This window comes from Phyllostomus hastatus, unplaced genomic scaffold, assembly GCF_019186645.2.
Source record: "Phyllostomus hastatus isolate PE091 unplaced genomic scaffold, TTU_PhHast_1.1 phas_contig_148, whole genome shotgun sequence".
NCBI lineage: Eukaryota > Metazoa > Chordata > Mammalia > Chiroptera > Phyllostomidae > Phyllostomus > Phyllostomus hastatus.
Genome location: NW_025333607.1, coordinates 23,775,643 through 23,795,640, shown reverse-complemented (window position 1 = coordinate 23,795,640; position 19,998 = coordinate 23,775,643). Strand labels below are relative to the sequence as shown.

At 56.6% G+C, this 19,998-nt stretch overlaps 3 protein-coding genes and 1 long non-coding RNA gene across 7 annotated transcripts; 3 read left to right on the top strand and 1 right to left on the bottom strand.

Moving 5' to 3' along the window:
- The first annotated feature begins 31 nt into the window (after nucleotides 1-31).
- On the top strand, nucleotides 32-9,308 carry LOC123832142 (alpha-1,6-mannosyl-glycoprotein 4-beta-N-acetylglucosaminyltransferase-like). Of its 3 annotated transcripts, none has more exons than XM_045859673.1 (4): nucleotides 32-231; nucleotides 2,449-2,633; nucleotides 3,619-3,775; nucleotides 5,916-9,308. In XM_045859673.1, the coding sequence occupies exons 1-4, from the start codon at nucleotides 48-50 to the stop codon at nucleotides 7,019-7,021; spliced, it is 1,632 nt and encodes a 543-aa protein (XP_045715629.1). In that variant the 5' UTR covers nucleotides 32-47; the 3' UTR covers nucleotides 7,022-9,308. The 3 variants fall into 3 exon arrangements, with proteins under 3 accessions (XP_045715629.1, XP_045715638.1, XP_045715646.1); XM_045859682.1 differs by having other exon boundaries at nucleotides 32-272; XM_045859690.1 differs by lacking the exons at nucleotides 32-231; nucleotides 2,449-2,633 and adding an exon at nucleotides 3,360-3,479.
- A 108-nt stretch (nucleotides 9,309-9,416) lies between these two features.
- LOC123832173 lies at nucleotides 9,417-13,210 on the bottom strand. 2 transcript variants are annotated; one of them, XR_006788012.1, is made up of 2 exons: nucleotides 13,072-13,210; nucleotides 9,417-10,217 (listed from the first exon to the last, which is right to left on the bottom strand). It is a non-coding gene; the product is annotated as an uncharacterized LOC123832173 (long non-coding RNA). The 2 variants fall into 2 exon arrangements; XR_006788013.1 differs by lacking the exon at nucleotides 13,072-13,210 and adding an exon at nucleotides 12,506-12,635.
- LOC123832157 (alpha-1,3-mannosyl-glycoprotein 4-beta-N-acetylglucosaminyltransferase-like protein MGAT4E) lies at nucleotides 10,213-14,686 on the top strand. Its single transcript, XM_045859701.1, has 2 exons — nucleotides 10,213-11,896; nucleotides 12,512-14,686. The coding sequence occupies exons 1-2, from the start codon at nucleotides 11,824-11,826 to the stop codon at nucleotides 13,720-13,722; spliced, it is 1,284 nt and encodes a 427-aa protein (XP_045715657.1). The 5' UTR covers nucleotides 10,213-11,823; the 3' UTR covers nucleotides 13,723-14,686.
- Nucleotides 14,687-15,077: 391 nt separating this feature from the next.
- Nucleotides 15,078-19,997, top strand: LOC123832163 (NADH-cytochrome b5 reductase 1). The gene is made up of 9 exons (XM_045859716.1): nucleotides 15,078-15,226; nucleotides 15,466-15,615; nucleotides 15,725-15,797; nucleotides 16,293-16,399; nucleotides 16,594-16,723; nucleotides 17,336-17,419; nucleotides 18,275-18,360; nucleotides 18,799-18,898; nucleotides 19,192-19,997. The coding sequence occupies exons 1-9, from the start codon at nucleotides 15,212-15,214 to the stop codon at nucleotides 19,362-19,364; spliced, it is 918 nt and encodes a 305-aa protein (XP_045715672.1). The 5' UTR covers nucleotides 15,078-15,211; the 3' UTR covers nucleotides 19,365-19,997.
- The last annotated feature ends 1 nt before the right edge of the window (nucleotide 19,998 follows it).

Here is a 19,998-nt window from a genome sequence, read left to right as displayed (position 1 = left end):
TCATCGAGCGCCCGGCGCCCTCCAGCGACTGGATTGTGCGAGGGTAGATGGTGTTGGGGCGACCCCGCAGGTCGTTCCGCCCTGTGAGGGGTTTGCTGTCTCGGGCCCGGAATCCACGCCGCGTGGGTCAGAACGGAGTGCCCGCAGGGTCCCGTCTTCACAGCCCTGCTAGGCTCCTGTGGCTTCGTCCAGAGTCCATCCATCTCACTTGGTTTTCCTTAGCAGCTAAATGTGTGTCTCGTCCAGAGCAGTCCAAGAATGCAGGGAGGCAGGTGGGCGTTGGGAAGGCAGACTGGTGACCAGATGAAGAGGAGGAAGGGTTTGAGGGAAAAGCGTGTCTGGGATGAGTGGGAACTGGAAGTTGTCCAAGGGAACTGATAACGGTAACTTTGCCGAGATAAGACTTACCTGTTCTCAGATTACCACACTCGGTAGCTCTGTCGTCATTGACCCAGTGTTTTATACTGAACAGGTATCGTATTTATATTTGGGAAGATACCAATAAAGCTTTTCTTTACGGTTTTGTTTATTTATTTATTTATTCTTAGAGGGGAAGGGAGGGAGAAAGAGAGGGAGAGAAACATCAGTGTGAGGTTGCCTCTCACACGCCCCCTACTGGGGACCTGACCTGCAACCCAGGCCTGTGCCCCGACTGGGAATCTTACCGGCGATCCTTTGGTTTGCAGCCTGCGCTCCATCCACTGAGCCACGCCAGCCAGGCCACCAATGAAACTTTTTTATTTGGAGACAAATGTGGCCCAGTCACAGCCCACTCTGTGGGATCTAGGTCAGAAACCCAGGCACTGCCACCAGGACCCCCTCACCACTCCTGGGGACCCTCAGCAAGGAGGTGGTGCTTGCTGTGAGGGGGGCGTGGTGCGGAGAACAATGGTTGTCAGGGAGGTGTCATCTGCGCCAGGGCCAGCTGCCTCTCGCCTCAGAGGATGCACACTCTGGCCCCGTCTCGGCACTGTGCCCCGCCACCCCAGTTTTCTTCTTGACTTTGGGGACAGTCCTGAACACTCAGAATGTGTGGAACTCAGTTCCTGTGTACCCAGAAGAGAACAACCTCAGGTGGAACTACAGCTCCAGTCATGGTGAGGACTTTCACTGTCATGGTGAGGACCTTTATATATTTATAAATGTATTTCGTTTCCTTGCTGCCTCCTCAGAAGCCCTGAGGGGACGGAGTGTCACATCAGAAAGGGAGAAGGTTCTCCTGTATCTGACTTGATCCCATTCATAGATCCTTCATCAGTGCCTGTGTTGGTTTCTCTGGAGGACACCGATAGGGTATACAGCAAACAGAGACACATTGTGAGGGATTGGTGCACCAAATTATGGAGGATGAGAAACCCCATGGTTTTCTGTCTGTAAGCTGGAGGCCCAGGAAAGCTGCTGGTGCAGTGTCCAGTCCAAAACTGAAGACCTGAGAACCAGGGGAGCCCGTGTCTGACAGCAGAAGGAAACGGGTGTTGCAGCTGAAGCAGAGCGCAGTCAGCACACCCATCGTGGGACTCCTGGGGGGAAAGGAGAGAGAGGAAGAGGCAGAGAGAATGCTTCAAGAAATAATGGATGAAATCTTCCCAAATTTGATGAATATAAACTTCCAAGAAGCTCAATGAACTCCAAGTAAAACGAACTCAGGAAGACCCACACTACAACACGTTATCACCAAACTTTCGAAAGACAGAATCTTGAAAGCAGGGAGAGAGAGGAGTCCTCACATACAAGGGATCCCCAGTGAGATCACCAACAGAAAATAAGTTGAAAACATATGCTACCAGATCTTCCCACAGGTATTTATAGTAGCTTCATTCATAATTGCCAAAACTGGGAAGAAACCAAGATGTCTATCAGCAGAACACATTAATGAGCTGTGGTGCATTCATATAGTGGAATATTATTCAGCACTAAAAAGAAATAACTTATCAAGCCACGAGAAGACACGGTGGTACCTTACATGCACATTACTAAGTAAAAGAAGCCAATATGAAAAAGCCATGTACTGTGCACTTCCAACTATATGACTTTGTGGGAAAGACAAAACTATAGAGATGGTAAAAAGGATCAGGGGTTGGGTGGGACAATGAATAGGCAGAGCCCAGAGGATATTTAGGGCAGTGAAAATCTATGTGTTATAATGGCATGTCATGTCCAAACTCCTAGAACGTGCGCCGTCAAGAGTGAAGCCTAGCCCTCACTGGTGAGACGCAGTTGGTTAGGTGTTGTCCTGCAAAGCAGAAAGTTGCCGGTCTGACCCCTGATCGGGGCCCCTGCCTGCGTTGCAGGTTCAGTCCCTGGTCAGGGCGTGTGCAAGAAGCAACAGATCAGTGTTTCTCTCACGTCAATGTCTTTTTGCCCTCTCTTCCTCCTCCCCTTCCCCTCTTTCTAAAAATACATAAAGTCTTTTTTAAAAAACTGTTCAATGAAAACTCTTCTCAACAGCTATGTGGGAGCACAGTTGTCTGAGTGCGCACCTGGGGCCACAGACCGAGCAGCAGCTGTGTGAGTTCCCAGCCGGCACCATGAAAGAGTCCCTGTGGGTGCTTGCTGTCACGGTGGCGGCGGTGCTCTCAGTCTTCCTCTTTGTCACAGAAAACCCCTTCGACCCCACGAGTTTCCTCTCCGTGGTGAGTGCCAGAGGCTGGGGGTGGGCAAAGTTGAAATCCCTGGACAGAAAAAAGGGAGGTGTCAGCTAAGTGTCCATTTGTGTGAAGTTGTCACTGACGGCCCTGGCTAGGCAGCTCGGCCAGAGCATCTTTCCGGTACACAGGGTTGTGGGTTTGACCCGGGTCAGGGCACATGCAAGAAGCAACCAATCAATGCGTCAGTGAATGGAACTACAAGTCTCTCTCCTCTCCCCACCCCCTCTTCCTCTCCCTCCCTCCCTCTGTTCCTCTCTCTCCCTAAAAAAATCAGTAAGTTTAAAAAATTGTTACTAACATTGTAGACAGTCAATGAAGAAAGATAATAAGGCCTGAGGACTCAATGTATTTTTCTTCTATGGGGCAATAAGGGCTGTGGCACTCTGGAAGAGAGCATTCAGGGCTGTGAAGAAATGACACATTTCCTGTGGTTTTCAAGTTACCCATTTTATCCCCATTTTACACCATAGGATCCTGAACCTCAGCAAAGTTGTCATTTCTCCAAGCCGAGAAAAATTGTAGGTGGTTGAGAAAATTCCACCAGGGCCCAGAAAAGGCAAAGAAAGAAAAGAAGAGTGGTGAATGAATGTGGAGGGTGGAGTGCCACCAACGGGAACTGAGAAGCATCCCCTTGCTCCTCTCTCCTGTTTGCCCTTCCTGGGTTAAGTGACTCATCAGACCAGGCGGAGATGACTGGTGGGGTGGGGAATGGCCAGGCCTGATAGCACCTCATTCCCTACCTGCAACCCTAGAGAGCTGAAAAAGCCCCACTCCCTTCACCCCCAAGCCATAACCTATATGAGAACCCCCAGGGCAGGACTTTTCCAGAAGGTGAGGAAGTAACTAAATTGCGCCCTGAGCAACCTGCCGTGGATCCCGGAGATGTTTTATTGTGTGGTGCAAAGGGGAACACACCCAGCCCTTATTCCCAAGGAGCAGGACTCAGAGCTGAAACCTACTCTTTCCTCAGGAGGAAAAGAAGCTGGTAGCTTGGCAGAGAGCCCGGATGCAGCTCGACCCTGGTAGAACACACCACCTGGAAACCTTCAAAGGCATGCAGAAAAACTCAGAACCACTCAGAAATGTGAACTCCCGAATCTTGATTGGAGCCCCTCCCGGCAAAAAGAGTGAGTGTGCACAAGGGTCTGACCCTCGAAGGGCAGGTCAGGCGGGCGGGGGCAGGGACTGTGACAGCATCTGTCACACACTTGCCAGCGCTCCCCAGTGGCTTCCAGGGCCCCAGACTCTCCTGGTTTTCCTCCCACCTCACAGGTAGATTCTCCGTGTCTTTGCTAGTTTTATCTTCTCTCTCCAACACCTGAGTGCCAATGCACCCCAGAGCTCTGTCCTTGTCTGGACTGCCTGGGGACCTCACCCAGTGTCACAGCTTTCAGAGCCAACTGTCCACTGGCTAGTCTCAGAACCACACTCCAGCAGGATCTGTCTGTGGTCCTCACCACCACCCCCCGCCCCCGCAGCGTCCTCTTCCGGGTGGGGACTGTGCTGGCATCTGTTGCTGAGGTCTACGTCTAGATGATGCTCGGCCTGTGACCTGCCGCTCAGTCAGGACACTGGCTCTCCCTGCTCAGCAAGCTTCCCCTTGGCACTGCATACCCTCCCGAGGTCCGGCTCTGCCACACATTCCATCCCCATAGGTTGCGATGGTATTTGATGAGAAAAGGTAAACCTTAAGACAGAAGAAACTGTCCTGGTTGAAATAGTTTAGGACTTCAAAGGACAGGACTAAGCTATTGTGTCGATAAAATATAGTTAAGTTGAAGGGGTCTTAAGTGTGTTGGCCTTAACAATACAAGAACTCTGTCATGGCCAGGCAGCTCAGGTGGTTAGGGTGTCGTCCCAATACGTCAAGGCTGCGGGTTCAATCCCTGGTCAGGGCACATTACAGGAATCAACTAACAATGCATAAATAAGTAGTACAACACATTGATGTGTCTCTCAAATCAGTAAAAAAAAAAACCAAACAATAATAACATAAGGACTCTGAATAAGGAAAAACAGTTCTTCTCTCAGTTCAAAGGCATGTTTTAAAATGAGCACTAATCCCGCCTTGCATAACCCTCATGGCTACAATGTTGCACTGTGCAAAGCTAGCTAAATGCATTTTTAATGCAGGGCATTGCAAAGTGTCTGTGTGAAGTCAGGATGTGTTTTATCTTTTAAAAAAAGGTTTTAGGTCTGTCTGCTGGCCTAGAAATGACCCACCAGTGATGAGTGCTTGTTAAATAAATACTGTTTTCCATTAAAAAGAACCAGGTTCCTTGGAAAAAAGGCAGACTTGGGGTCCAAGGCAGGAAATGTCATAGTAGAGTGAGGAAGCTTTTGAAAATAACTAGTCATTTCAAAAACGCTGAGGATCTAACTTCAAAAGGCTGTTTGCCAAACATAGAACAATTTGAGCAGCAACAGGATGAACTCTCAGTGGTCTGAAACTTGAAATCCATGAGTTTATAGATACCTCTCAGTCCCAACGTCACCTTCAGGGGGCCAGCGCTGGGCTTTATCCCCCAGGCAGATGCCACACCTGATGTGCCCCCGCTGCTGCCTCAAGCCCGTGCCTCCACCGTGGGGCTCCCTCCAGCCCCAGGACTCACCCGTGGGCTCTGCCGGGCAGGCCTTCCACTTCACTCAGACAGCGACCCTGAGCACGTCCACCTGCAGTGGGCGTGGCCACAGCCAGCCCCGTGGTGGTCACTGGTCCAGTGGCTGTGGAAGCGGCCCTTTGACGGACTGTCCAGGCGGCCATCCCAGAGCCTGCTCCTTTCTTTCGGTGGCTCGCACTTAGACTTCCTCTGAGGCTTTGGTGAGAAGACGCACCACAGGTTGTGCGTGGTGTCCTGTGCCTGCTGAGCTATGAGTTCTTCTACTCGGACTTCTCCCGTGCACTTTCGCTGCCTTCCAGGAATTCTGCAGATGTTTTGGTTCTCTAATGGCATCCTTTCTGGTTTTTCAGTGGGATTTGGGAGGGAAGAGACATCAATGCAATTTTTTTTTAGCTCATCATCTTTATTTGTTTCTCCCACAATAGTTTCTGAAAGGTAGGGATCTTTTTGAAAACAACTTGTGACCGAGCAGATACTAACTCCTAACATAGTCCGTACTTAGGCCTGGGGGGGAGAAAGTGCAAGATAACCAGAGGAGCTCATTAAGGTGGCACAGAAAGATCGGAGAGGATCACAGCCTCACCCACAGCAGCTGTTCTTCTCGCTTCCGTGAGTGGACAAACGCCCTCTTCCCTCCCACCCCTAGAACTGCTGGCCATAGGCATCTCTGCAGCGCCCCCTCCCCAGGGGAGCAGCCTCGTGGGCACCCTGCGGTCCCTCTTCTCTGCCTCCTCCTCGTCGGAGCGGAAACACTTCACTGTCCTGCTGCACGCGGCGGGCCCCGACCCCAAGGGCTCCGGGTGGCCCACTCGGATGACCCGCAACCTCTCGGCCCTGTTTAAACCCCACGTCCAGGCCAGAGAACTTGTGGTGATCACCACTCCACTTGCAAGCAGCCTGCCCTCGAAGGACCTGAAGGACACCGTTGGTGACCCTCCTGCCCACGTGGCCCTCCGCTCCGGGCAGAACAGGGGCTACGCCTCCCTCATGAACTCCGCCACCCAGCTCGCTGACTACTTCCTGATGGTCGAAGATGACGTGCGCTGTGCCCCTGGATTTGTGACCCAGATAGCCACCGCGGTGTCTGCCTGGGCGCACCGGCCGTGGGCGACTCTGGAGTTCTCCCGGCTGGGCCTCACCGGGAAGCTCTTCCGCACGGGAGACCTGCCCCGAGTCGCCCGCTTCCTCCTCCTCTTCCACCGGGAGATGCCCTGTGCCCGGCTCCTTGCCCACTTGTGGGACCTCGAGCGGAGCACGCCGGTCCAGTTCCTGCCCCCCCTCTTCCAGCGCTCGGGCGGCTCCTCCCACTTTGAGGAGGAGGACATCGGCTCGCCCAGCAACCCAGCGGCCTCCGTCCACACCAGCCTGGAGGCCGCCAACAACTCTGTCCCCTCAAGCGCCTACAGCCTGGACGAGAGCTGCTTCTGTGCCAGGTCGGCGGAGGCTGGCAGCCACCTGACTGTGGTTCTGGACACACCCGCCCAGGTGTCCCGAGTGCAGGTGCAGACAGGCTCTGGCCCGAGAGGGGAGAACCAGCTGAAAGAGGGGCACGTGGAACTGGGCTATGACTCCAGCAACAGGGTCAGTGACTGTGACGACTACGTCCTGCTGGGGCCCCTGGTGGACGGCCGCCTGGACAGGCGGGTGCTGTCGCACAGGGCCGGGAGGAAGGTGAAGTGTGTGCGTGTGCTTGTGACAGCCCGCACACCCTCCGCCGTCGTGCTCAGGCACATCCGCCTGTGGGCTGGGTGAAGGGTGCGTCTCAGCTGGAGGGGCCACCGGGAGTTCTGGGGCGGGTCAGGTTGGAGGTCAGAGTCTGCAGAGCTCAAAACCCAAAACATGACCGTGTCGAAACCCGTGGGGTGCCTTTTGGGACCCTTCCGGGACTGCTGGTCCGGAAGACGTGGCACATTGAAAGGAGAAAGTGACGAGCTCTGGGCCCCAGAGACACAGGTGGACAAGGTGGGCTCACGAAACCCTTCCTGGGTCCCTCTGCCGAAGGCCCACCGTTCAGAATCCTCGCACGGGGCAGGAGCAGTGGGTGGGGCTGGCCAGCACTCATGCCCTGAGACGAGAGAAGACGGGGGGGGGGGGTCTGTTTTCCCACCAGCACCAAACAGACTCCCCGAACGTCCAGTGTGGCGGCGGCGGCAGGAGACAGGCCTGTGTCCCCGGAGTCTGCTCTACACCAAAGGCAGCCGTCCCGTGACACTGACCCCTTCACGTTGGGTGGGCAGAGTGCTCTGGCCCGTCACCACCCAGCATGCCAGGTGCTCCTTCCTGAATAGCCTCAGAATCACCGAAAATCGCTTGCTCTGCTCTGGTAGCTTCTGTGTCCAGCAGTCTCATCTCTGGGACTATAAGGCAACATGGATGTTTCTGATGGGAAAAACTTCGGATACTTTACTTTTATTTTTAGCTCCGTGTGGCTGTGAGATTCCCAGAAAACGTCTGAGCCCTGAGCTCAGCTAATGTGCAGGGTCTGGTTTTCGCCAGCTGGAGAATTGCGACCCGTGGTGGCAGGGAGGGAAGCAAGCAAAGGAGAGCTTTGAGACGGACATCTGGGAAGAGCGCCAGTCCGAAGCCAGGCGCTGCGTCCACACCAGCTGTCGTCAGAGCGGACACAGGCTGGAGCGTCTGGAAACAGGGTGGCGGGAGAGGGATGAGGGGGGTGGGGATACCCAGTAAGGGTGGCAGGGAGCAGCTCTGGGCACCCCAGGCTGGAGGCCACCCGGTGAGTCACAGCCCTGGCCTGGTCCCTGAACTGGAGCCAGTTTTCACGTCCACACGCGCCGATGGGAGAGGCGGGCAGGTCCCCGGAAGGAGAGACCCTGGGACACACGGGCCCTGTGAGATCTCCAGACGCCCTCCCCAGAGGCACCTGCACCTGCACAACAGGGAGAGGGAGACGCCCGGACACGCGGGGAGTTTGGACTCCATTTAGGGACGGAAGCTTAGGCCACGCCACCAGGGAAGCCACCCAGCTGTCTGCTGGGACAGCTGAGGTTTACAAGGGTGGGCCTATTCCAAGGCCACCGGGACTGTCCCCCCCCCCCCCCGGCCTGTCTGAGGCTGCGCTGATGTGTCTGGTGCCGTCTGCACAGCCCCTCCTTCCAACGCTCCCATGGTTCAAACCCGCAGGTCAGCCTCAGAGGCTGTGTTGCACCACCCACCCGCTCCCACAGTTCCCGGCGCACGGGTCTTATCTTGGTGTGGGATTCAGAGTGGACTCAGCCGGGCCAGCTGCCGCACTTCCCACAAACCAGAAGGCACGCCCTCCTGCAGTGGGTGGCTCCCCGCAGTGACGAGCCTGGGCCAAGGCTTCCAGTGCTGGGTTCAGTTCCCACCAAGCCCCTGGGCGAGACGCAGCCCCACAGGCACAGAGGTGCGGCTCACGGGTGGGGTGGGTTTCCTTTTTAGTTTTTTAAAATTGATCTGAGAGGAAGGAGGGAAGCAGCGACCTGTTGTTCCACCAGATTCATTCGTTGGTTGCCTCTTGTACCAGGTGTTGACCCCACAACCTTGGTGTATCAGGACCGTATTGTAACCAACTGAGCCACCCAAGCAAGGCTGGGGTAGATTCCTGATAAAAAGCGGGGCCGCTCCACCAACTCTATTTTAAACAAAGTAAGAAGCAGGTCCCAGTGGTTTAGAGAGGGTTAGGCTCCATTTCCCCAGGGGCGGCCCCCTGCCCTTCCGCCTGGTGCTGCTGGGACCCCGCCCTGCTGCAGGTGTTCCAACGGCACAGGCGAAGAGGGAGCTGAACGGCAGGCTCCGGCCCACGTGGGGCACAGTGCAGCTCCCCAAAAATGAGAACTGTGGATTTACAGGACAGATCAGGCGTTTGCTGTCAAGGCTGCCTAGCCACAAGGGCCCCGGCGGCCAGGGGCCGGGGCCCAGGCCAGGCCTCACCCCAGCAGGAGGGTGGTGAGCTTAGCTTCGCTGAGATGGCCACTCCTCCCGGCCCAGCGGCGGCAACGCTTCCAAGGATGCGACGGCAGGCCGGTCAGAAGCTGGGTCTGCCTCCAATCCAAGGGCTCGTCTGGGAGGGAAGCCAGGGAGTCAAGACTGGGGTGAGGTGGGAAGAGGGTGACTCTGGTGTAAAAGACGATAATCATACAAAACACGCTCTCTAACCAAAAATGAATGAAAGTAAAAAAACTTTATATCTAGAAAACCCAAAACCTTTGGAAATTAAGCAGCATTTCTACATAGCTCATAGGTCAAAGAAGAAGTCACAGTGGAAATTAGAAATTATTGTGAACTTTCTATACTTACTTACCCTGTAATTGGACATCCTGTAAACGTGGACGGCTCCCTTCAAGTAAGGGGAGGGACCCTTCAGTATCGCCCCTCACCAATTTGATTCAGACCGACAGTTAGCCGTCGGCGTCTGGGCCGGAGGCAAGACTGGAAAGCGGGCCTTCCCACACCTGTTCCCACTGTCCCCAAGACAGGTGCCTGTGCGAGACGGGGCGCTGAGCGGCCCCTTCCAGGGTGAACAATGGTTGTCAGGCAGGGTCTCCCGGGAGGCGACTCCACCTCGGAGGAGCCCCTCTGGGCCCCACCCTACAACCCTGGAGTTCTTCTCATGGATCTCAGAGAGATCCTGCTCTCTGAGGATTTATGAAGCCACGTTTTCTGTCAGGAAGTCTCCGGTGGCTGCAGATCCACAGACAGAGTGAAGACGGCCACAGCACAGAAATTCCGGGTCACTTCCAGGTGCCCGCCACTCCCCCCAGGCGGGGGTCGCGGAGACAAGCCTTTCCCCCGGCCCTCTGCCTTGGTCCCAGTCTCCCACCTGTCCGACAGAATGCTGGGGCTGGGGGGTGGCCAGGCCCAGTGGCGGCTGCAGCTCGAGTCGCGTTCAGGGAAGGGTTCCTCCCCGGTGGGGCCTCTGCTCCGAGAGCGGACAAATGAGAAGCTGCTCCAGTTCCCCCTGGAAACCCTGCCAGGAGGCAAAGAAGGCAGAGGCTGAAGAGACCCAAGCTCCACAGCCTTGTCTCTCCTTAGATGGTTACAGGTGGCGCGGGGCGGGGCGGGGGCGGGCCGTCACTGTGGGCAGGAGAGGCTAGGAAAGTGAAGTGCCAGAGGTGTCCAGGAGGAAGGGGCGGGGAAGGGCAGGGAGGCCTCTGGGCAACTGGACGATCTTCCCGGCTTCCCGAGCAGGAGGCTCTCGGGACCCCGGCCCCTTCGTGCTCCCTTGCTGCTGCGCGGCCCAGCCTGGCACCATGCACCCCTGCCTGTGGAAATGCGCCCTCGTGGCTGTGTCCTTCCTCTCCCTGAGCTTCTTCCTCCAGGACAATGAGGGAGAGCCCCTGGAGCATGGCGTGTTGCTGGTAAGTGCCTCGTGTTGAGGCTGGGCCACTCACCAACGCTTCAGCCGGGAGGAAAGGACCAGTGTCACCCACAGCAGAGGGGCCCTTGAGGGTTCAGGAAAGCATCCAAAAAACAACAGATACTGGTTTGGAAATACAGATATTGGTTGGAGCATCATCCCGTAACTGAAAGGCTGCGAGTTCAATTCCCAGTCAGGGCAATTTTGCCCCCTGGTCCAGGCACCTAAGGGAGGCAACCAATCGATGCTTCTCTTTTGCATTGAAGTTTCCGTCTCTCCCTTCCTCTGTCTCTAAATGGAATGAAAAAGTACCCTCAAGTGAAGATTAAAAAATCTTTTTAAAGATGAATATTATTAAATCCACCTTCACTATGGACAGGATTTGAGCGGGGAAGGGAGGAGGAGGGCGTTTTAAGTGTGGAAAAAGCCTTGCACAGACCATCTCCACTGCCATGCTGAGGGCAGACCCAGCATGAGAGAAGGCTGCCTGGGGCCCACTTCCCGTCACCACCTCCCCAGAGAGGCAGTGTTCCTTCCCTTCTCCCGTTGGGGACAGCGGGGATCGGGATGGTGGGGACTCCTCCCACGTGCACAAGTCTGCAGCGGAGAAGATCAGGCTCAGGCTCTGAGGCCCACGTCCTCCCCACACGGTCCAGCCAGCTAGAGCAGAGTCTGAGGGGTGTGAGGAGGGGCATGGCCAGAACTGAGCAGAGGAAAGGGCTTCAGAATCGAGGCACCAGGTGTGACTTGCGTAAGGACAAGGCAGACTCGGTCTTCAGCAGCTGCCACAGACCCAGCACAGCCCAAGCAGAGTCAGATGCGCTGCCAGCTTGTGGTGGTGAAGTTAGACGTGTGGCAAGGTGGGGCAGGCAGGTTCTTGCTCTGCAGAAGCCTGGGACCTTCCAGGGGCACTCCACACGGAACTGGAGAGCACCACTTCCCCGACCCCAGGGCCCACCACCCCTCCCGGAGCACGTGTGCTCTCGTAATGAGATGGGAACAGCGCTGCACGGACCCTGACCCTTGGGCGACCTGGGGACTGCCCAGCCTGTCCTAAAAGGGGGATTCGTCCTCAGTTGTCTCCAGAGGAGCGGGGTGAAGCTCAGGGCTGACGCTTATCCATCCTCAGCAGGAGGAAAAGAAAAAGATATTACAGCATCTGGAGCAGGAACAAACCAACTCTGAAAACAAGAACCACGTGGAGATCTTCAGAGAGATGCAGAAAAGGCCCCCTGTCCTCCAGCACACCACCTACAGAGTCCTGGCTGGGGCCCCTCCCCAGGAAAAGAGTGAGCGCATGGGGGTGGGGAGGCTAGACTGCGGGGAGTGACAGGCAATCCGTTAAGAAGCTGGGGTATGGGAGGGAAGGGGAGCGAGCTGGCATCTCGGGGAAAGCAGGGCTCTGGGGACAGCCGTGCTTAGGCATCGGATGCAGGCTCCAGTCCCACCTGCCGCCCCGAGTGCCTCACACAGTGGAGAGTACACAGCGGCCGCTAGGGATCTCCCCCCAGCACAGCCTATTCGTGACTGGCCCCCCAGGGAGGGAGCTGAGCTTGGCAGATGCCAACTCACTGGGCCCTAGACTTCGGCCCTCCGGCTCCTCGGTCCCTGCGGACCCTCCCACCCAAGTCTGAGGTCAAGGCCAGGTTAATCTGGCACATCAGCAACTTTACGTTTGGTACGTGGCAGCCTCCCGATCAGAAGGAGCCTCGTCCTTCATAAAGATGCCCCCAACAGCCCTGCAAGTGCTGATTAAGCAAAACTGCATCACATTCTCTGACCACACTCTCCAAGGGAAAGGAAATGGGAATCTGTCTCAGGTGTTAGCACAAAGGGGAGAGTGGAGAAGAGTGTTGTCACCACCTTGACATGCTAACGGCACCCTCTGTCCCCCTCACCCCTAGAACTGCTGACAGTGGGGATCTCCTCAGTGCAGCGTCCTCACGGGAGTGCCCTCTTGGACACCCTGCGGTCCCTGTTCCACGTCTCCTCGGGGCCGGAGCTGCGCTGCATCGTGGTGCTGGTCCACCTGTCAGGCCCTGACCCTGAGTGGCTCAGACAAATGGCCGCTGATATTTCCAGCCTCTTCCAATCTCACATAGAGGCCCGGGAGCTGCTCGTGATCCACGGCCGTCTTGGTGGCTCCCCTGTCCCGGGAGACCCAGGTGACGCTGGCAACTCCTCACCCTGTGCCACTGTGTATTCCAGGCAGAAGGTCGATTACACCCTCCTCATGAACTTTGCTCTCAGCCTCTCTGAATACTTTCTGATGATCGAAGACCGTGTTCAGTGCACCCCCAAGTTTGTCTCTGCCATCTACTGGGCACTGTCAGCCTGGAGAGAACGGCCCTGGGTGACCCTGGAGTTCTCTGGCCTGAGCTTCTCCGGGAAAGTCTTCCACACCAGCGACCTTGCCCGCCTGACCGAGTTCCTCCTCCTCTTCGCCAAAGATGTGCCCACTCACCTGCTTCTCTCTGAATTCCGCCTTCTCTTGGCCCAGCACGTTCCGATCCGCTTCAGTTCCTCAGTCTTCCACCCCGTGCGCAGTTACTCCATGCCTGCGGACACCTGCTTTCCTGTGGAGAAGGAACCGGCCTTCGGTGAGCCGGACAACCCGGTAGCCAGCGTCCTCACTGACATGAGGACAGTATCGAGTTCGCTTCCAGAGTACGCTTACGTGCTGAACAAGGAGAGCTACTACACCCTCCACCCCCTAAGAGGCAACCACCTGACCGTGGTTTTGGAAAGGCCACAGAAAGTCATCCGGGTGGAGGTGCTGACAGGCTCTGACAAACAAGGGCTGTACCGGCTGCAGCAGGGCCAAGTGGAGCTGGGCTACAGCCCCCTGCCGCACTCTGAAGGCTGTGCTCACTACGCCCTGCTCGGGCCGCTGGTGGAGGGACACTTGGACCAGAGGGTCTTCTATGCAGCAGACTCTGCGGAGCAGCTGAGCTGCATACGGCTGCTGGTGCTGGCCGCTCAGGATTCCTGGCTGCTCATCAGGCAGATCAGGGTCTGGACACAGCCTGAGGAGGAGGAGGAGAGCTGGAGGCACAAGGGGAGTTCTGCGCAGACTGGTCCTGGGCAGGCGGTCTTCACAACCGGCCAGAAATAAAGCTAGAAACTGGCCAAGGCCTGTGCCCTCTGAGTGGGGTGACCATGTAAGTTACTGTCCAGACTGGGGTACTTCAGAGACTGGAAGGAAGCACTGTTAAAAATGACACTATAACCACAGATGTAAGCCAGACTTCCCAGGCAAGCAGAAGTGTATGCTCCTCCTGATTCCGATTTTTGCAGGCCACTTACGGTAGATAACAGTCTGAGGAGGGGGAGAGACAAGACAATATCCCTTTGGCTTCCAAGGGCCAGAGAGAGGGGAGGAGTCTCGGTGAGCGGCCTTGGTTCCAATCTGCACACAAGTGTCACGCCCTCAGATCTTTCCATGAGAAGGCTATCGTCCCACCTAGAACGGCGACGGTCTCGACAGTACCATGGCCACAAAGGCGGCCCTGACAGTGGCTCCCGTCCACACATCTCTGCTGTTCAGGGTGCGGTAACAGGATTCCACAGGCTGGTGGCTTCTAAACAGCAGAAACTTATTTCTCACGGTTTCGGAGGCTAGGGTGCCAGCTGATTGGGTGACGGTCGAGGTCCACTCCCTGGCCCACGGACGGCTGTCTTTTTGCTGTGTCCTCACCTGGCACAAGTGGGTGAAAGACCGCTTACAGTATTTGATAAGGGCACTGATGCTATTCACAAGGGCTCTACCCTCAAGGCCTAGTCACTTCCCAAAGGCTGCACCTCCTAACACCATCACCCTGGGGGTGAGGGTTTCACCATGAACGTGCGGGGAGGGCACACGCAGGCCACAGAGAGGCCCAAACCTGCAACGTGCCGAGGCGGAGACCCTGCCGGAGCAGTGTGCTCAGCCGTGCTCATCACGCGTATACTGCCTATACGAGGACAAAGCTGAGCAGCTGCGACCCAGCCTGTGCAGCTCACAAAGTCTAAACCGTTTACTGTCGCTTCCGCTGGCCCCAAGCCCCGTCAGGCTCCGCTGTTGCCAGGCCACACGCACTTCCGGCTCCCGCCCCTTCCGGCCCCCAGCTGCTTTAGGCCCTCCCCTCCAGCCTCCCCGCCTCTTCCGGCACCGTACGTTCCAGACCCCGCAGTTTCTAAGCCACGCACACAGCCATTTCCGGCGCCGCCCCTTACTGCCTCGTCCCCTTCGCCCCAAGCCTTTTCTGGACTTGCTGTGGCCAGGCCCCACACTTCCGGCTCCCTGCTCCTATTCTCTCCTCCTTCTCCGCCTACCTGCTCCTTCCGGGCCCACGTTTTTTCGACCCTCCTCCTTACGAGGCCAGCCTTCCTGGGGCCCGCCCCCTTTGGAGAGGCCTCGCCTTTTTGGCTTTACGCCACTTCCGTCTTTGCTCGTGCCAGCTCACACCTATTCCAGCGAGCACTGATCGGGCCCCACCCTTCCATGACCTGCCTCTGCCCCTCCCCGGCTCCTTCCAGGGCCCGCCTCCCGCCCGCCCCGCGGCGAATTGTGGGAGCAGTCCGGCCCGCGGGCGCGGCTGCGGCGGAGGACAGGGAGCTCGGTCATGGGTTTCCAGCCGGTGAGACCCACGCTCCATGCCCTACCCCGGGGGACGCAGCTCCGTCCGGCTCTGGCCGCTCAGCTGTGCACCAGGGGGGTCTCACCGCCGTGCCCGCTCTGGGTGCTGGGGTCCCGGGACCCTGCCCAGGGGACCCCTCCAGCCTCAGCCTGCCCCCGCGCTGGAGCTCGGGGTCGCCCACCTCGGGGCGAGTGGGCACTTCCCCCGCGGGTCGGTAACACTGCCTCCTCTCCCCACAGAGCCCGGGCCTGCTGGCCTCTGTGGGGGCGGGGCTGCTGACTCTCCTCGGCCTGGCTCTGGGGTCCTACTTGGTTCGGAGGTCCCGCCGGCCACGGGTCACTCTCCTGGACCCCGATGAGAAGTGCCTGCTGCGATTGATAGACAAGACGGTGAGTTGTGGAGGAAGGGATAGGGCGGCGGAAGACTCCCTTCCTGCTGGGAAGCGACAGCCTCTTCTGGGGTTGGGGCGTTCTGGTAAAACACTCGTCCGTCCTGCAGACTGTGAGCCACAACACCAAGAGGTTCCGCTTTGCGCTGCCCACTGCCCAGCACATTCTGGGGCTGCCTGTGGGTAAGGAAAATGTGGGCTCCTTTCCCTCGTATCCTAAGGGAGAGATTCTCCTCCCAGAGTCTCCCAAAACAGAAACACGCTGCTTTAGTCTGTTCCCTTCCCCTTCCCCACCTGGCTGGATTCTCCAGGCTGTGAGATGCCACTGGGCCATTGTAGGGTGTGGCTTGTGTGCCTCCCCCCACCCGCCGCCCCGGACGTCTGTAACACTTCTGCCTCCCCCTGCAGGATTTGCTTGCACCCCCCAACCCCGCCCCTACTCACCTGCTGTTGCTGCTAAGGTCCTGCAGAAACTGATAAAAACATCTCCAATGGGACACTTATGAGGGGTCCAGCGGGAGCTCAAAGGGGTGACTCCTCCCTGCTTGGTAGCTCAGTGGGCTGGCACAGGGAAGCAAGACGTTCTTGTCCTCTCTAACCTCCCTGCGCTTCCACAAGGTGGGCGGAATGCAGCCTGTCCACAAGCCACACTCACGTAGCTCTCTGCATGGCTCCCAGGCAGACACGTCTACCTCTCTGCCCGCATCGATGGCAGCCTGGTCATCAGGCCATACACTCCTGTCACCAGCGATGAAGACCAAGGCTACGTGGATCTTGTCATCAAGGTAGGGGTAGGAAGGACGCCCAGGAGCTCCCTATCCTACCTTTTCCGGGAAGCGTGCCGGTTTTGCTGGATAGAAGGAGGTGCATGTTCTCTGGATGTGCCGAGTGCACCTGGGTATTCTTCGGAGGATCAGTCAGCGAGGGCTCAGAACTCAGTGGCAGTCCAAATAAGGTATTTTCTGTTCTGTCTTACCAGGTGTACCTGAAGGGTGTGCACCCCAAATTTCCTGAGGGAGGGAAGATGTCTCAGTACCTGAACAGCCTGAAGATCGGGGATGTGGTGGAATTCCGAGGGCCGAGTGGGCTGCTCACTTACACGGGGAAAGGTAACGGCCACAACCAGTTCCCCAGGCCCACCATCCCACACGCCGTGTGCATGGGCCAGAGCCGCCCTTCCTGCACACAGAGCCACGAGGGTCTGGAGGGGCCATCAGCCCTGTTTGTCACTGGGACCAGTTCCCCATCTACTTGAATTCACCAGCCATGACAGCTGTGGAAGGTCAGGAAGCAGCCCTGCCTCACGGCTTGCCCCTCAGGCTGAGCTGTGTGCAGAGCCAGAGAGCTTTTAGCCCTTCCCAGGGGAGAGTGGCTGGGTGCATCAGCCAGCTCCTGGAGCTGCTCTGTGCGCTTGGGAAAGCAGAGTCACACTGGCACCAGGCCCACCACCCTCACCGGGGGTGACCGTCTGCCAGAGGCGGCTGCTGACTCACTCTGGCCCTAAATGGACTGGCAGTTAATACGGGACACATGGCCCAGGCTCCATTGTCCCACACGTGTGCTATCAGACCTGGCTCAACTCAGACATCCCCCCAGGCCCCAGGGTCAGGTTCCATTACAGCTGTTAAACTGGCCTGGCACGTGTCTTCAGTTCTGCGTTTGTTTTCTTCGTCTCCTCTATTGATGCCACTCTCCCATCCCCTCTGTACTTGACTTCTCAGGGAATTTTAGCATTCAGCCCAACAAAAAGTCTCCACCAGAGCCCCGAGTGGCGAAGAGACTGGGCATGATCGCCGGCGGGACAGGTGTGTGTTGCTTGGGAGCCAGCCGTTCTCTCCCACCGTTGCTGGTGTTGCCATGAAAACTTCCCAGTGATCCTCGGAAGGTCTGGGAATCATGGCCAAGCTGTTTATTGGGATTCCTAGCATTGCCCTGGGGCTCCCCAGTATCTGAAAACAAAGTTGTGATCAGGTAGAAACCAGAAAAAAAATCCTGACTGATAGAATGAGAAATAAATCATGTGCGTTCTCCGAAGACCCACATGGAACGGGTCTGGTCATCTTTAGGTGAAAATAGGAAAAGACCTAGAAATAGGATAGTCAAGGAGAAAGAAAATGCACTTTGGACATTTCTATCTATTAGGCACTATGCTAGTCTCTTCATGTCTGTATCTGTGAAGTAGGTGCTTGCCTTCTCCTTTTACAGAAAGTGTAGGTTCAGAGGGGTTAGGTGGTCTCCACAGGGTTCCCATCCCACTCTACCTGAGTCCTGCACACCTGAAGCACTTGCACTTAACCCGCAAGTCCAGTGTTCCAGGGCCCTCACACCGAATCAGCACCCGTGACACCTGAGTCCTAGCCAACAAGGGACGTTCAGAGGAAGAGTCTTAGAAGAATTTCAACAGTGTGAACTCGTGTGAATATTGAGCATGACTACAATTCTCCTACCAGATAGGAATTTCATGAGTTTGGGGTAAGAGGCGTACCTGCCCAGAAACGTGGGTGTTGGAGAACACACAGGAGATTGGAGGGTTTAGACACTGGATGAAAGTGGGGTGCAGGGCTGAATGGGCAGCATCCAGATGGAAGCCCTGGTCAGCTGAGGGGCTGGGACAGGTGGGTTGCAGCTACCACGTCTCACTGTGGGGTGTCTCCATGCAGGAATCACCCCGATGTTCCAGCTGATCCGGGCCATCTTGAAAGACCCTGAAGACCCAACCCAGTGCTGTTTGCTTTTTGCCAACCAGGTTGGTTTTTCTTAATCCTGGGACTTTATAGTTGCATGGGTAGGCTCAGCAGTGTGGCACCGATGGACAGGTGGGCCGGTGCCTGTGCTGGCCTCTGCCTAAGGTGCCCCCTGTAGGTAGAGGACCCTCTGCTACAAGAAGCAGACTGAGCCCTGAGTCATTTTCCTTCGCTGGCCCACAAGGAAAGAAGAAGAGAAAACATTTTGGGAATTTAGTTCTGGGCATAAAAACTTGCATTTTGGCTTTCGTTTGTTAAATATTCCATTTTTGTTTCTTCATGCTGTGTAAATAGAGCCTGTTCTCCTCTCCTTTCTCTTATGCTGATGACCTAGAAGTGGTGCTCACTGTGTAGAACTTGAGCATTTTCTCTTCTGACTGGACAGCACTGTGTGGGCCTGAGAAGGTTCCTAAAGACTCTACTTCCCCTTTTCACTGCAGACTGAAAAGGACATAATCTTACGAGAGGACTTGGAGGAGCTGCAGGCTCGACATCCCAGTCGCTTTAAGCTCTGGTTCACCCTGGATCATCCCCCAGAAGGTACCCTCCCAGTTCTGGACATCACAGAATCAGGGCCTTGTCCCCGGTGGGTTCTTGTTTCTGTGGTGCCAACCCTCTGCTACGCGGCCGAACTCCCAAGTCCGGCTGCAGGGGCGCGGTGGCCTCCCAGCCCTCCCGTTCAGGCTCCTGTTCACTGGGCGGGCGGCAGGAGCACCTGTACTGCTGAGGCGGGCTGAGTATAGCCATCCTGCTCGACCCCTCAAGAGCCTTTCTGGCTGCGCAGGCCTTGCCAGCATGGGTCTGGAGTGTCAGTGTTGTCCCCTGTGCTTTAGGTTGGACCTACAGCAAGGGCTTTGTGACAGCGGACATGATCCAGGAGCACCTGCCCGCTCCGGGGGACGATGTGCTGCTGCTGCTTTGTGGGCCTCCCCCAATGGTGCAGCTGGCCTGCCACCCCAACCTGGACAAACTGGGCTACTCGCAAAAGATGCGGTTCACCTACTGAGCGTCCCCTGGCTTCCCGTTCCCTGCAGTTGTCCTGGCCAGTACTCGAATGCTGCAAGCCCCAGGTTTCTTTCCCGACAGGACCGGCCTTTTGTCTTTCTCTGGAGCAGGTGTCTGAACGGCACCTTACAGGGACAGCACCCTTGTCGCTCTGGAAGAGGTCAAGGCTGCGCATTCCCTGGGAGGCCCCCCGGTCTCTGTGATATGAGATCCAGGTCAGGCCACGGGTCAGTCTCTTCTGTGGGTCAGAAAGGAGGAGGCACGTGTGCTGGTTCCAACACCGCTGTTTCCTGGGTGGCATCGCCCTCTTCTTTGTGTCCAGGGTGAAAGGCACGGTCTGCAGTGGGCTTTCTTACTCCTCGGTGCTGAGCTCACAGCAGGTTGTGTGTGTGAGTGCGAGTCGAGCGGACTTCTGGAGTTAGTCTTAACACAGGCTGCAGGGAAGGAGGAACGGGTGTTCAGACTGCAAACCTCGAGAGGAGAGTCTGAAATACGCGTTTGTGTGTGTCTCTCTGTCCAGCCCAGGCTGGAGGGAAGTGTCTTTCCGCAGTCTGAGACTTCTGCTTGTGGCAGGAACCTCTGCAAATAAGGCTATGCAAATAAACGGGGCGAAGGCGCCAGTGTTACACCTAAAG